At 37.4% G+C, this 16,680-nt stretch overlaps 1 protein-coding gene across 1 annotated transcript; it reads right to left on the bottom strand.

The window, feature by feature from the left end:
• Nucleotides 1-2,074: 2,074 nt before the first annotated feature.
• On the bottom strand, nt 2,075-16,680 carry LOC143030327 (uncharacterized). Its single transcript, XM_076193480.1, has 14 exons — nt 16,401-16,680; nt 12,889-13,105; nt 10,635-10,847; nt 8,261-8,754; nt 7,903-8,145; nt 7,296-7,782; nt 7,013-7,152; nt 6,643-6,844; nt 6,369-6,470; nt 5,870-6,193; nt 5,317-5,705; nt 3,431-3,847; nt 3,095-3,214; nt 2,075-2,116 (listed from the first exon to the last, which is right to left on the bottom strand). Exons 2-14 carry the CDS (start codon nt 13,088-13,090, stop codon nt 2,075-2,077), a joined length of 3,375 nt encoding a protein of 1,124 aa, XP_076049595.1. The 5' UTR covers nt 13,091-13,105; nt 16,401-16,680.

Raw genomic sequence — 16,680 nt, 5'->3', positions numbered from 1 at the left:
TATTATTTTTCATCACAAGAAACAAAGTTCTGAGGTTATGGTAATACATAATTAAACTTAGTTTATCTTGTTTTTTTGTTTTTACAATTCTTGTGTGTTATATATTTCCATACTTTTTCACCAGTTTTGTATGCAAGGGACATTGTATTTTGGTAATAAATGTTTAATTTATTTATCTTATTGTTTACTTTATTAGTGCTACCATTGGCTTTCTTCATATTATTCTTAATTTCTTTGTCAATGTCTTTCATTGTAAATCCATTATTATTTTAAAATTGTTTTACTCTATTGAGTTCTAGGTGAAGCTAATTGGAAAAAAAATTTAAAGGCTTTTGCGACATAAGCTCATATCATGCTGATTTTGTATTTAGAGGGGCATTCACTTGATCCATTTAAAGATCTTCCTGAGTTGCTTGGATTTCTATAAAAAATTGTAATGAATGCACCTTCTAAGCCATCTACTCACACATCTAAAAAGGGTACTTTATTGCCAACACTCCTCTCGACAGTAAAACTTACCCATGATTTTTCTTCCATTTCATTCTTAAGGTATTCTAGTTGTTCCTCTACTTCCATATACATGAATAGATTGTCTGTATATCCAAGTGCTTCTGATTTAATGTATGCCACAATATTGCTGGTGGGACCACTGCAAACAACAGTCACATCCAACACAAGTTTGACCATGCTCCACATTGCAAGTGCAAATCCCACAAGTATGTTTTGTGAGGCAATGTTTTACATTAATCAGATGTACCAATACAGTCCAGGCATCATCCCTGAAAAAGTGACACACCTCACCTGTATCTACATCATCATCCAAGACCTGGTTTGGAAGTGAATCAGGTAAGGTCTCCACTTCCATCAGTTTGCCGTCAAATATCCTTGTGATCAGAGGTTTGTCCTCCAGCCATGACAAGATTTTCTTGTCTTTCCACCAAGCTGAGATCTATAAAGGCCTTGACCTTCCTCTGCCTGCATTTTGCTGGTACTGATGGTTGCTGGGGGTCTTCTTTCTTCTTTCTTTTCTTCACTTCCATCTTTCTGGCACATTCATGATCTAGACTCACCAACCTCCCTTTGTTAATAACCCACCGATTATATACAGGATTATTGGGTAAAGGGTTGGTGGTCAGAGCATCATAATGCCCATGTTGATGAAAATACATATACACCGTGTGTTGAGAATTGCCCTCACATGGCTCAAAAACTCGGCACTCTATCTGTTTGGTGTCGTACCATATGATAATCCTAGCTTGAAGAACATTAGCAAGGGCTATTGCTGCATGATCCCCTACCAGATGCCCCACGAATTCAATGTCTTTCATTTCACGTCTGGTAATGTCCAATCTGACTACGTTCCTCTGACACCATTCCCAGGCCATTCTTCTAAGTTTGGTGTGGTCATCTTGTTGGTACCCTGGCATGCCAAAACCAATGGAACGAAAGAAACAATTTCCATCTCCAATAATTTTGTACATATACAGGTAAACGTCGACTTACGATGGCATTAGGTTTCGATAGAGCCATCGTAAGACGATTTCATCGTAAGTCGATCCCCAATTCGTGTATCACTCTGTTCCGTGGTCACTGTACCTAGCCTACCTGTATATTAACCACCAGAGATACTGAATATAGCCTATTAAACATGTACAGTAGTTTATTTAATTATTTTTATCCTTTTTACCATATTCAAACACTATAATATGTATTTTCAGTACGGAACTTAAATCTCGCGGGCAGCAGCCAATGCCAGCCGTACGACGTGACGTAATAATACTCGCATCATAAAATATAGTCACCGCTTATATCGATCGTTCTCTCTTTCACCCGCGAATTTTGAAAACCACAGAGAATGGGATTCAGGGCACATTTGAGAGAATGTAAAAACACAGGGGCGACTACAATAAATATAATCAAGACGCCGATATGGCAGCGTCGCGAATCCACTTGCTCCTCTTGACGCCTACGTGTGCGGCACCGTATGGAAGGGGTTAAATTATCATATCGTCGTCGTCGTCGTCGTCATCGTAAAGTCGAACAATCGTAAGTCGCGGCCATCGTAAGTCGACGTTTACCTGTACAGGATATCCATTCCCAGATTCAGAGGAGTAATCTGAAAATTAAAACATACATTTATGAGAGAAAAAAAAAAGGAAAAAGAAAAAACCTTATGTATACAGTATCCCCCCGCTATTCACGGGGGTTATGTTCCTTCCCCTCATGCAAATCCTGAAAATCCGCGAATTATTGATGCAGTTTTAAAATGCCTATGTATGATATATATGCTAAAATATGCTTCCCAAACACATTCATAAGACAGTCTTACTCATTAATACAGTAATAATTACATATAACACACCAAAAATTTGAATTCAAACAATCACTTTGAAAACCCGCTTGCAACTGAGAGAGCTGTTTAGCCTGCATGAAGATTCTTGTGACGTCACGTCATCTGCAGCCAATCAGCAGGAAGGAGAAATGAAAGCTCATAACTGACACTTTTATTTTAAGATTATTTACCAGTCTGCTTTCCAGGGTGCTAAGGTTCTATACAGTGACAAAAGGAAAGGAAGCAGACTGTTCTTAGAAGCGTGGGCCACTAATGAAGACAACATTAACAGGTCCATAACACTCAACCCTACATACACAGGAGCAAGGAACAGGTTGAGAGGTACCACGGACTATGACGGGGGGTAAAAGTGCCTTTCCCCATCTACTCTCCCCCCCCCCGTCCCTCTGCCACCACACACTCTTGCATGACCCAGGTCACAGCACCTACCTTCTCTCCCCCCCCCCCCTCTGGCAGGTTACCGCATTCCCCCCCCACCCCGGCGGGCGTAGCTACTAGTATATTAAGACCATGTGATCTCTGTATCCCATTGTATCCCCTGAGGACGCGTCCCGGACAGGACTCAAAATGTCAGTAATAAATTACCTACTTCTTAGTCTGGAGTTTTATACATTTCCATCATATATATATACATATATATATATATATATATATATATATATATATATATATATAGTATATCTAAGTTTACAGCATAAGTATGAATTTGAGTGAAATTACAATTATATAATGCCAATTTACCCAATTAGCAGTCTCTGACAAAGAAGGTGGTCTATTCAGGTTGTTGGTATCTCCTGGAATGGCAACTCTGGGATGGGAAGAAGGGGATGTCTCAGCATCATTTGGTGAAGACTGACGAACCTGTTAAAATAGAAAAGAAATGAACATGTATTAGTGTTTTAAATAAATGAAACTGTTAAATATGAAAAGAAATGAACAAGTATTGTTTTTTTACATGAGGAATCGCTAAAACATATATAAATAATCTACTTGAAGAACACAGAACATAGGAAACATGGGAATTTCTTTGGTTTCAAATGTCTAAGCTGTATGTGGAAAGACAGTTTTAGAACTCACCTGATCATGAATCTCAGCTGATGACTGGATGTTGGGACTGTTAGGCGGGCCAGATGAAGGAACTGTTGAGTGTTGACAGTTAGCTGGTTTGACTCGTTTTGGTTTGGGAGGCTTGACTGTGATAGATCGTGAACCAGATGCATGACATTGTGCCTCCACACCATCTGCACTGATTAGTTGACCCAGAGGATTGGTTGTGAGATCGGGGATGTGATGCAATGTTCTCTTCTCCACCGCATTGTTCATCATCCCATTCTTCAAATGTGTGATCAGACGAAAGGTGAAGATGTGGTTGGAAGGGCTCATCCGATTTTGGAAGTAAACATCTTTTGCTTTGTCCCGATGGAACTGCTCAGCTGCTTGAGTGTTTACTAGACCTTTCAGCTCCTTCACCAGGCTGGATCGTCGAAGAGATTCCTGAAATATATGTCAATGAGTGCCACCAGTGTAACATGATGTCAAAAGAAAGCAAAACAATATATATATATACATATACCAAGGGCTTTTTCCCCCTTACAAGGGAAGTAGTCAAAGTCAAAAGGCATAAATTTACTCCCACTCATTTCATCCCCACCCACTCCACTCCCATTCACCACCCCTCCCTCCTTCCCTATTTTCTTGGCCCCTGGATGACAGGTCCATTCTGCATATTGCCCATTGCCCTAGGTCAGAGGCAATGCAATAAGAGACAGCTCATCCACACCAAGGCTGGCTGTTTTATTTAATTGATGACCCCCACCTTTTCCCCCTCATGCAGAAAAAGAGAAGATGGGGAGAAATCCCTTCAGACTATGTCAAAATATCATTCACACATGGCCACTCCCTAACCCCTCTATCCTCCACCTACTCCCATGCATCACAGCGTCATCCATACACACCATTCTCCACTCATACTTATCTTCTGTCTTCTCTCTTCCTTCCTCAACAGACATTCCCCTTTCTCAATGTCCCTTTTACCCCATCCACCTTTGCTTTCCACACTTCTTTTACTAATCTTTCTTCACTCATTCTTTTACCTGTGTTCAAGCCATCCCAATACTCTTTCATCAATCCTATTTCCTAACTTCTTTTCCATCTCCACTCTCCTCCTCGCCCCCTCATTTCAAATTCTATCAAGTCTAGTAACCCCTACCATACTTCTCAGACTTTTAATCTCAAAAACATTTAAACTATCTATGTTACATGCTTTGCCCTGTACAGTGCTGTCTGTACAACCACCGATTCATACAATCTCCTCCTAGCATCCATCCCCAAAAGTCTATTTCTCATCACACTTTTTAATCCACCAAGATATTTACTTTCTACTCTCAATCTACATTCTACCTTCCCTCCATTCCTCCCTTTCCCACCACATGTGCCCCCAAGTATCTAAAGCTATCCACTTCCACCAGCCTCTCTTCATTAATACTCACTTCTAATTTGCTGCCATCCTTTCCCCTTGTACACCTCATCACCTTACTTTTACCCACATTTATCTTCAACTTCCTCCTTTTGCACACCTTCCCAAATTCTGTCATGAACTTCCTTAGTTCCTCCTCTGATCCTGCTACAAGTGCAGTGTCATCAGCAAATAACAACTGGGTTACCTCCTATTTTTTCCCTTTTTTTTTTTAAACATCTCCAATCCTCTACCCTTGCATTTACCTCACATCAAAGAGATTCCTGAAATATATGTCAATGAGTGTGAGTAATGTCACATGAGGTGATGAGAAAGCAAAGCAATATAATAAGAAGAAACATTTGTAACAGCTATTAAAATTGATTTAATCAAACACCTGCAAATAAATAATAAAGTATGACAAGTCCATTTAGATCAACACTGGTATTTAAAATTGTCATACTTTCTAATTTTTTCTTATAAAAAGCAAAATATTTTAAACACTTACCACTGGCTCTTTTGTGTTAGTCTCGTGGAACCAGTCAAACAACATATATCTTTCATTAGTGCCTGTAACAGGGTGGTCGTCTGGCCCACAGACAACTGGACGGTCATCAGCCAGGAAGGGCATGGACACTTCCAATCGCTTACTCTGTGCAGCTTCTACATATTCCTGTGTTGCCTCTGAAAGTCGTCCAGAATTAGGGTGAAAAAAGTCCTGCTGAATGGCTTTATCTGCCATCTTGGAGATGGAGTCGGCTATGTGTGCTATGTTGACTGTTGGGACATGTTTCATGGAGCGAAGGATGTCACAATAATCTCTCGGAGATTCAGCATGAAGGAGAAATTTAACAGCATAGGTCACATTGTGGGGACAGGTTGATGAGACCCATCCTCCTATAAAGACACAGAAATAAGTGATAAATACAAAGACATAAAAGTTTTGAATAATAGGTAAAAAAGAAATCTAAAATATGGTGTGGCCTTTGTCTTAATTGAAATACTAATAGCTTTATAATTTTTGTGATCAGAAAATGAAGAAAGATATTAACCCAGCTCACCTGAATGGTTATGTAAAGCAACATACGCATGTTGAAAAGTTGCCTTTGTCATAGAGTGGGTACGCAGCTGACACAGCAAGTCAATCCTTGAGCCCTTGGTACTGACTCCAACTATTTGGCAAAATCTCTTGATGGTCTCAAGCTTCTCTTCGTGAAGGAATCTGCCAATTAGTTCTTCTGGAACTGGACTGTTGTCATCATCATCTACCTCGCTTACCTTCATATACTCCGTGTTGTACATTTTCTGGCCAGCACGAGTATGTTTGCCCATAAATGGAGCCCAGTTCTTATACCCAGGTTTCACCTTGAAAGGATTCGGTTGATCTGAAAAAGAGAGACAAGAATTAAATGCACTGTTTGACTTTATTTAATATGTAACAGTGTCAGATAAACTTAAGTGAGTGTTACTTGTTAATATTTACATCTGATTTGTAAGATACACTAGTTAACTTGTTAAAATAGGATCCATTTTGTAAGTATTTATATGGTAAGTCGTTACCTCTCACAATGCCCCTAGCAATCATCTCTTTTGAAACAGCACCCCAAAAATCTTCAACATCCATCTCTGGTTCTAGATCTTCTGGTGGCTTCATAGAGCTTACTACATGAAATAATAGCAAAGAATTCATTTTAACAACTATGGTAATTAGCTATCCCTTATTGTGAAAACAGTAAATAGATTATGCTAAAGGAAGAATTATTTTATCACAACTTTATTACAGTAAGGCATCTAACAGCAGGGTTATAAGCTACAATAAAAATATTCTGTTTACCTTCATAATCAAAGACAACCTTTCTGGTTATGCCATGTATAAGAACTTTAGGATGGTGCCCACACAATACACAATAGAAACCATAGTCATGATCCTGTAGTGCTTCAAATGCCAAATATGCATTCTCAACATCTTGCAGGTTGAGGTCGACGTCAAGACGGTAGCACAAGGCCTTAACTGTCCGGCTGATAGCTGTATGATGCTGCAAAAAGAAAAGAAAAAAGTTCTGTTTTGAGCAAACTCAAATATTCAATCCAGCTGCAGCTGAGATTTTATAAAATTAATATTCTACTTTTTAAGATATCAAGGTTCATGGTGCTGTTGGTATTCTGTTCAATAAACAGAATAATGTTAGAAGGAAAACACTCACCACCAGTGCTGCACGAATTTCCATCAAGAAAGCATGGCTGACTAACAAGCAGTCATCATAATTAAATATTCCATGACAGTTCTCCTGGTATCGGTAAGGTGTGTGACAATTTAAACATTTCTTGTAATAGGTCTCAAATCCTAAAATAAAGAAAATATAAACATTAGTGATATTACGAGACTATATCCACTTTCCTATATTAAATAAAATGGTTTAAGGTCATTCCGCTAATGGGATACTATATCCCATAGTGTTTTTACTGCTGAAATAATAAAGATGTTACCTGTTAATGGTTTGCAGCTACTGTGCACAATTTTTGCATGACGACAAACAATCTTGGCATCAGAGAGGGGACTAGAACAGAAATAACATGTATCCTCTGGTGGTATGAGGTGTATAGGTACATCTTTCACATCAAATTCATTACTACAGGCATCCAGTGGGATCATCTTCTCTGTTTGAATGTAGTTAACCATATTATCTAATTGCTGTCCTGTTGGTAGGTAACTTGAAGAGTTCCCTTCATCTCTCTTGTCATCTCCATCAAAGTCTTCCAGATTTTTTACTGCTGCTTCATGTCCATCTTGGAAGAGCCACCACTTGACAATAGCACGATGATCACATTCCTTCTGTTGACAGCAACATGCCATGGAGGAGGTTTTGGTGTCAAGGGTGACAATGGTGCGCTCAGATTTGCACCACCAACTAGTGCAGTTGGTGAAGATGCTATAGAATTGATACCTTTTACTGGTGTGAGCATTGTGTGGTATCTGCAAATTAAAGTAACAAAACAAAACATTATATAAATTACACATTATTATGATGAAAAAAAAATCTGAAAGAACATTCAGCGATATTTCAGCCTTTGGCAAAAATGCAGAAACATTTACCTTGACTAATAATTGTATCACTTCACTCTTTGCATTTTCCAGTTGAGTTATGAACTCATGAAGGCGTCCAGCACACAGAAATCCAGCAGAAACCATTCTTTGTAGGCTGTCCAGATTGAGCTCGCATTTCACCCCAGGTACTGCAAATGGCACTGATTGCAGATGCTCACAGAGATAACTAGTATTCCCACTGCGCCACTGAATCAGTGACAGCTCCATACATTCCCTAACATCACAATGCACCTGCAATATTATAAAAATAGTATGCATTAAAATATATCAGTTATGTACATGTAGTACTTATCTACATGACTTATCTAGAAAGACTTTACTCAAAATATGTAAGGCTGAATCATACCTGTTGTTGTGGTCCAGTGGTTTTCTTAATAACGTGGACCAGATATTGTGGACCAGTAGGAGTCCTGGCAATTGCATATATGCCTCGACTTGCATCAACACAGCAGGAAAACAGGTGCCTGTCTTCAGTTACCACTTGAGTATGTATCTTTTCTTGCATATGCTTGAGTCGGATGTGTTCTCCCTGATCAGACTGGGGCTTGGACTGGTGGTGATCTACTTGTGTTGACAATGTTTGTGTGGATGAACTTGGTGAGCAACAGCTAGATGTGGATTGTGCTTCTGAACTGGATAAAGAGTGGGGGTCCTCAATGTCCAGGAGGTTGGGATTCAGTGGGCCATTTGGACTCTCAACTGAGCATAGAGCAAGATGTTGAATAAAAACAGTCTTCTTTGTAAATGTCCGTGGGCAAAAGGCACAGTGAAAATGACACCTTATTCGGTCAGTTTCTTTATATCCAGAACACAGCTGGGGACAGCCAGTAATCTTGTAACCTGGAAAATATTTGTTCAATTCATGATTCAAAGTGTCATTGGCCTTATGTGGTATGTTAAAAAGGAATTACAAATATATATCCTATATAAAATTCTGGGATTACTATCATACATATAGCAATGACTATTTACTGCCTTACAAGGAAGATGGCCAAAAAAAACAAAGGCATAAAATCCACTCCCACCCATTCCATTCCCACATATTCCACTCCCATTTACCCTCCTCCCTCTTATATTGGCTCCTCCTGAATGATAGGTCATCCTTGCATCTTGCCCACTGCCCTGGGTCAGAAGCAATGCAGCAAGACACAGCACATCCAGTGCAAGGCTGCTTCATTTAATCAGTGACCCCCCTCTTTGCCCCCTCACACAGAAAAAGAGAAGACTGGGAAATATCTCTCCAGGCTGCATCAAAACATTCACACATACTCTGTCACCCCCCCCCATCCCCTACCCACTCCCTTCCATGTATCACAGCATCATCCATTCACAACCATTCTCCATTCACCCCTATCTTCTGTTTTCCCCCTTCCTTCCTCAAGAGACATTCCCTTCTTTTCCAATGCCCCTTTTACCCCATCCATCCATCTCATCCTTGGTTGCATCCTCATATTCACTCCTTCCACCTCTGCTTTCCACACCTCTTTTACTAATCTTTCTTCACTCATTCTTTCCATGTGTCCAAACCATCACAATACTCTTTCATCAACCCTATCTCCCAACTCCCTTTCCACCCCCATTATCCTCCTCACCTACTCATTTTTCACTCTATCCAGCCTAGTAACTTTTATCACACTTCTCAGGCACCTTATCTCAAACACATTTTAACTCTTCCTCTCTTATATTCCATGTTTCTGCCTCAAACAGTGTTGTCAGCACAATCACTCCTTCATACAATCTCCTCTTAGCATCCATTCCCAAATGTCTATTTCTCATTACATTTTTTAATCTCCCAAGGCATTTACTTGCTTCTTTCAATCTACATTCTACCTCCACCTACACTCCTCCCTTTCCTGCCATATTCACACCCAAGTATCTAAAACTATCAACTTCCTCTACTCTCCCTTAATACTCACTTCCAAGTTGCTGCCACATTCTCCCCTTATACATTTCATCACCTTATTTTTACCCACATTTATCTTCAACTTCCTTCTTTTCCACATCTTCCCAAATTCTGTCACTAACTTCCTTAATCCCTCCTCAGATCCTACTACAAGCACAGTGTCATCAGGAAACAACAACTGGGTTATCTCCAATTTTTCTCCACTTCCTTTAACCATCTCCAATATCCTTGCATTTACCTCTTGCACCAACCCACCCATGTATAAATTGAACAGTCATGGCAACATATCACATCCCTGGCAAAGTCCCATCTTTACCTACACCCACTCACTCTCTCCATTTCTCATTCTAACATAGGCTCTACTACTCTCGTAAAAAAATTTGACTGCTCTTAACAGCTTTCCTCCTGTATCATTATGCAATACTTCCCAGTGCCTTCCTGCCCTGTCATAAGCCTTTTCCAAATCCATAAAGGCCCAAAAAACATCCTTACTATCATAAACATGTTATTCAATTACATATTTTATAATGTTGCAAATAACATACACTATAAAACTGAAAAATATATGCAATAGAAAAATAGTACTTGTCTTGCTATATGCAAATTTGCAATCAGTATGAAGTAACTTCATAGAGACAAGACACAGACAGCTATGCAAACAACATTCAAACTAAATGTATAATGCAAAAAACACCTGGAATTTGTCAGTTACATTGGTAAACAACAGTGAATGTTTACTTTTTGGGAAACATTTAACAAACTCTGTCTCAAAATACTACTCTTCAAGAAGAACAAATAATTAAAACAACATTGATACCTCTCAGACGAACAGTTCCCTTATTTCTTGTAAAATGGCCAGACAGGTGCGATTCTACCCTCTTTCTCCAAGTGGGCTTGAACTTGGAAACAGGGCAAATTGGACAGTGGAAGCAAGAAGGCTTTCCATCACACCCAGCAAAACATCCTGAGCAAGGCTCAAGACTGAACACCTGTAATGGGTCATGGTGTTCTTGCAGCACTGTAATATGAACTATAATTGCAATTAGATAACATATATGAATTTGATGAAGTGAAAGTCTAAAACAAATTTGAGTGCCTTTATAGAGGGGTGAAAAATATATATATGGTATATTCAAAATATCAACAGTTTACAAAAGTGTCAACAGACTCAATCATCCAGCTGTCATACAATAATGTTCCCATGACAACTCCTGGTGTCTGGTGCACTCTTCGAAATGAACAATCTTATGTAGTGACAGAAATATGAGCACAGATCAATATGCTTTATGATAAAGTCTCTCTCTCTTTCCAAGATAAATTAAATGTATACAAAAACAATTAATAAATTGCAATAATTTTTACTGGACCACAACTGTCTGCTCTACTGTTTACCTATGTGGAACACCCTCAATTGTATTGTAAAAAGCTCTTTGAAGCATAACAATTGACAGCATATTCCTCCTCATGGTTGAAAAGTTATTTTTTAATATATCCAAACAGGTTCCATATATAAAAATCATTCGTAGAATAATAAAATGATAAATTCTATTCATGCTTCATGATTTCAGTTCTACTGGAAATCAACTCTCCATTAAAATAATATGCATTGTATTAATAGATTTTGATGTATGTAAATAAATATATATATATATATATATATATATATATATATATTTTTTTCAACCACGTATCACTTTTAATTCCATACCATCGCAAACGAGACTGAGAGTCGCTTGAAGGAGGCATCCATTGGAAATTGAAACATGGATGAGCCGAGGATTCGAACCCAGCTAACTCGTAACAAAGTTACATTGACGTAAACCAATACGCTATCACCTCTTGACAGCGTATTGGTTTACGTCAATGTAACTTTGTTACAGGTTAGCTGGGTTCGAATCCTCGGCTTGTCCATATTTCAATTTCCAACAGATGCTTCCTTCAAGCGATTCTCAGTCTCGTTTGCGATGGTATGGAATTAAAAGTGATATGTGGTGAAAAAGATATTAACTGATCACTGGGAACCATTCAGTGTGTAAACATATATATATATATATATATATATATATATATATATATATATATATATATATATATATATATATATATACTGTATATATATATATATATACATAATGTATAAACATATATATTTAAAAGTATTAAATAAGTAACATAATCTGGCAAATATTTTGAGGTATATCATAATCAATTCTGACTTAAGAAAACTTAACATATTTTCAGCAAATATAAGTACTGTATATGAAGAGATGGGGTAACATATAGTGTTATATACATATATATATATATATATATATATATATATATATATATATATATATATATATATACATATATATATATATATATACATATATATATATATACACACACACACACATATATATATTATCTACTTACATATCTATTCAAAAGTATGAAATAAGTAACATAATCAGGCAAATATTTTGAGGTATGTCATAATGAATTCTGATTTAAGAAAACTTATTATATTTTCAGCAAATATAAGTACTGTATATAAAGAGATGGGGTAACATATAGTGTTATAGTTTCTTTGTCAAAAAAATCCATACAGACTGCAGAATTGAATATTTCATTAGTCATTGGTTATTTTGATGTATACAAATTTGTATAGTATGAGTATTCTATTGTACATGATACATTAAAAATATATATTTTTCTGAAATGTACATATGAATAATTATAAACCAAATAAGAAAAAAATTGACCTATGACACGTAGCATAATATGTTTTTTTTTTTTTTTTTTTTATCAAAACTTGAAAAAAGAGCCTCCAGCAAGGAAACCCCATGACCTCATTGATGTACCCTCAGTGAGGTTGTGGCCTCATTGACAGCAGTAACACTTCAGGTACTGTTAGTGTAGTCCAAGATATGGATAGGAAAAGCCTTATGGTGTAAAAACTTACCAATCTAATACTATATTTGAGACTTGTCTTTTTCCTATTTATCATGGTCATTTATGAATATGTGGTGTATCCATATATAGTTTGAGGTAGAAATTTATTATGTACACAGATAATGATAATTTACCAGTATTTGCAAAGAAGATGGAACTGGAGTATGGGGTAAACCTCAGGTTTGGCTTGGGTACAGAATTTGGGCTGAGCACTGGGTCCGACTCAGACTTCAGCTCTGTCTTCAATATCACCTCTGGTTCAAATAACAAGTTCACCTTTGGGAATGCATCTGGCTTCAATCTAACCTGTAACTGGTTTGAGCTGTTGGATGCCATAGCTACAGCAAGTGGCTAGAAAGAAGAAGAAAAAAAAGTAAGAGAATATTACTCATTTACCACAAATATTTTCCTAGAGAAAAAGATCTTACAATACTATATTCAATTTTAGCACAAGTTTTGCATTTCATAGCATAAGCAATTGTAATCATTAGTAAGCATCAGTCATGCTTGTAACATAAGACCATTTCAATGTAAATGGTGCACACATACTCATAACAGATGATTCAGGTAAAAGTCCAACACAGTCCATTACAAAATCAAGAATGGATCTTCTAGAGTAGGCACAAGTCTTAAAGGAGCATGACAAACAGATTGATTGGGCCTATCAAGTACCAGGAAAAGGATTAGAGATTTCCCCTATGGAACTGTCAGGTCTCCTTAATAACTGACCCAAACAGACCAGAAGCAACCATAACCAACCAGAGATCAGATACAAGAAAATAAAAATGGAGACTGCAAGAGGCCATAAAGCCTACACCAGGCAGTTCCATGTCCATCACCACCTGTCATCTTCATCCATTAAGTTGTCTAGCCTTTTCTTAAAACAACTGATAGTTTCAGTGCTCACTACATCAAGGTTACTAAGTCTATTCCATTCATTGACAACTTTATTGGTAAACCAGTTCTTGCCTATTTCCTTCCTATATCTAAACTTGTCCATTACTGTGAGTCTTGCCCTATTGTTTGGACATGATTACCTTGTCTGCATCCCTCTCGATCCACTTGAACACCTCTATTAGATCACTCTACACTATGCATCTTTCTGAGCCCATGTATAATTTTGGTTATTCTCCTCTACCAATTCTAGTGAATCAATATCCATTCTTTAGAATGGAGACCAAAACTGCATTGCTTAATCAAGGATGAGTCTAACTAATGCCAGATAATTGATAACTACCTCTGCACTATTCATAATGGTCTTAGCAATGAAACCTAGTGCTCTGTTAGCTCTATTCGTGGTGCTAATGCACTGTTTCCTGTAATTAATTTCTGGACTCACTAAAACTCAAGTCTCTCACACTCATTTTTCTCTAAAAGGATGTTATTTAAGGTATACCTGCTTTCTGGGTTGTGTAAACCTACATTTAACAAACTGCAACTTTGAGATTTTGAAGTCAAGTTGCCATTTCACTATATAAACCATTTGTTAAGATCTGCAGTATCTCAACAAACTTACTAACATCACTATTAATCCCATTGTCTAAGTTGTTTATATACACATGGAACCAAAAACTGAGCCCTGGGGAACCCCACCAGTGACACTCCCTCATTTGGATGTTACACCATTTATGGTGACCCGCTGTTTTCTGTCACATGGACTTTGACTTTATCTAGTAGTCTCTGGTGGGGAACCTTACTGAATATTTTGCTAGAGTCAAGGTAAATAACATCATAACTATCATTGCTATCTGATGCCTTGCAGACATTAGTGCACACATATGCAGTTTGAAATGTTATTTGATCAATATTTACATTGTCTGAAAATTGTATTTCAAATCTGTAAGTTTCATATCATCTGACTGATGGGAAGTTAAGACTTTAGCCTATCAATAAACTGACCACGGCTATGAACATACTGACCAAAGGCTACTACTGTGTATAGGGTAGTTTTGGTAGGTTATTAGGGAGACCCATTGACTGATTAAAGGTTGAACATAGCCCAAATATGCAGTTTCATGCATTATTTGATCAATGCTTATATTGCATTTGTCTCTCAAATCTATAAGTTTCACATCATTTCACTGATGTAAAGATTTTAGCCTCTCAATAAACCAACCATGGCTATAAACTTGACCAAAGGCCACTGCAGTACAGGGTGAACACGAAATCTTGGTATTATTCCAGTATCACACAAACACATATCAGTGACACTCAAGTGCTACTTTTGAGTTTGCATGGGAATGGTTAGCTTGAGATTGACTTTTGCACTTAATCATATGAATAACACACTTGAGCACAATCAAGGGAAAATACATGAACATTCACCATGATTTTTTTTTTAGGGGGGGGGTTAGTAACTGCTCAGATCTTAACCTTGTAGGTGGTCCAAAACAGTTCATATACACAGTTTGTTGTACAATGCGATGTCACTCTTATTAACAGAGATGTCCTGAGCCATGGGGAGGGTGTGCCCCCAAGAAACTGAGGGTGTGCCTCAAGATGGGAGATGATTAGATGTAGTTCCACCTACGTTATGGTGAGTGGAAGACTAAGTCCTAGGTGAAGAACAGTCAGTTAGTGGTGGAGCATGCTGTCCGCTCAGTGTTCTCAATTGTTATTGAGCCTTTTACAGGGCTTATTTCTTGCATTAATCAAAGCATGTTCCATATGACCTAATATGGTTTATAATTATATATTTCTATAATCAGCCTTGTAAAAATATGACTCAAGGAATCTATTTCTACTGTCAATATCCAAAATAAAATGTTCCTCTCATTATCTTTTATTTTCATCTTATATACATGTCACTTCTTTCTTTAACATGAAATTGATGTTGCCCAATAGCTCTCAACATATATCCTAACCTAAAAAAATGTAAGCTAACCATTCTGTATGGAAAAAATAAAGTTTGCTTAATACTGGAATAACACCAACATCTCATCTGCCCTGTACAGTAGCAGCTCTTGGTTGGTAAGTTTATAGCCATGGTTGGTTTATTGTGAGACTCAAATCTTAACATTCCATCAACCAAATATAAAACTTAAATATTTGAAAAACAAAATTTCAAACAATATAAATATTGATCAAGTAATGCTTCAAACTGCATATTTGTGCCATCTCCAACCTTTGGTCTATTTTGGTTTGTTGTTTGGAAGACCACACAAAACTTAAAGGAGCATGACAAATAGAATGATTGGACTTGACAAATATCAGGAAAAGGATTAAGTACTTCCCTTATGGAATTGTTTATAGTCCCTTGGGAAATAAAATGAGGAAAGAAAGGATCTAGGTCTGAAGCATAATTTCCACTGTAAGAACTATTACTGGGAGGGGGTAACTTTACTTTACTTGGCCTTATGGGAAAGAATGGGAGTTTATGAGTGATTAATGGAAAGTTCAGCCATAACAGTAATTACATGGAGTCTGGGGGTACTATTCTGGTTAATGTTATGAATTTTTTGAAGTGTTCTGTGGTTCATCAACCGTTTCTATGCGAGCTGATAATGTCCCCATTAACTTTGTATGAATTTATGAGAACTTGTGAACGCAATCGATCCCTATACTTATGACTGCTAATCGACCTTTGGCTAACATGGACTCATTTTGTACCATCAGTTTACCTAATTTACATATCTTTGTCAAATACCTCACGGAAATTAAACAAACAGCTGTTTTCTTTACATTCTCAGTGTAAAATTGCCTTCTGCTGATAGGATATATAGTTTCAGCTAGAATATATATATAGATGCGGAGCTATGGTCTTTATACTGACAGCTTGTGGATTCTTCTAGTTTTCTTGATATCTTACTGTAGAGCTTATCGTATGTTTTCTCTTCCCATCCACATTTTATATAATATTTCTTTATGTTCTACGAGTTGTTTTCTTAGTGTGCGAACAGAGACGCTTCATTTGTTGTGTTGTCTTC

This window comes from Oratosquilla oratoria, chromosome 12 (genome assembly GCF_046742065.1).
Source record: "Oratosquilla oratoria isolate Oo_2021 chromosome 12, ASM4674206v1, whole genome shotgun sequence".
Lineage (NCBI taxonomy): Eukaryota > Metazoa > Arthropoda > Malacostraca > Stomatopoda > Squillidae > Oratosquilla > Oratosquilla oratoria.
This window is presented reverse-complemented; position numbering and strand designations above follow the sequence as displayed.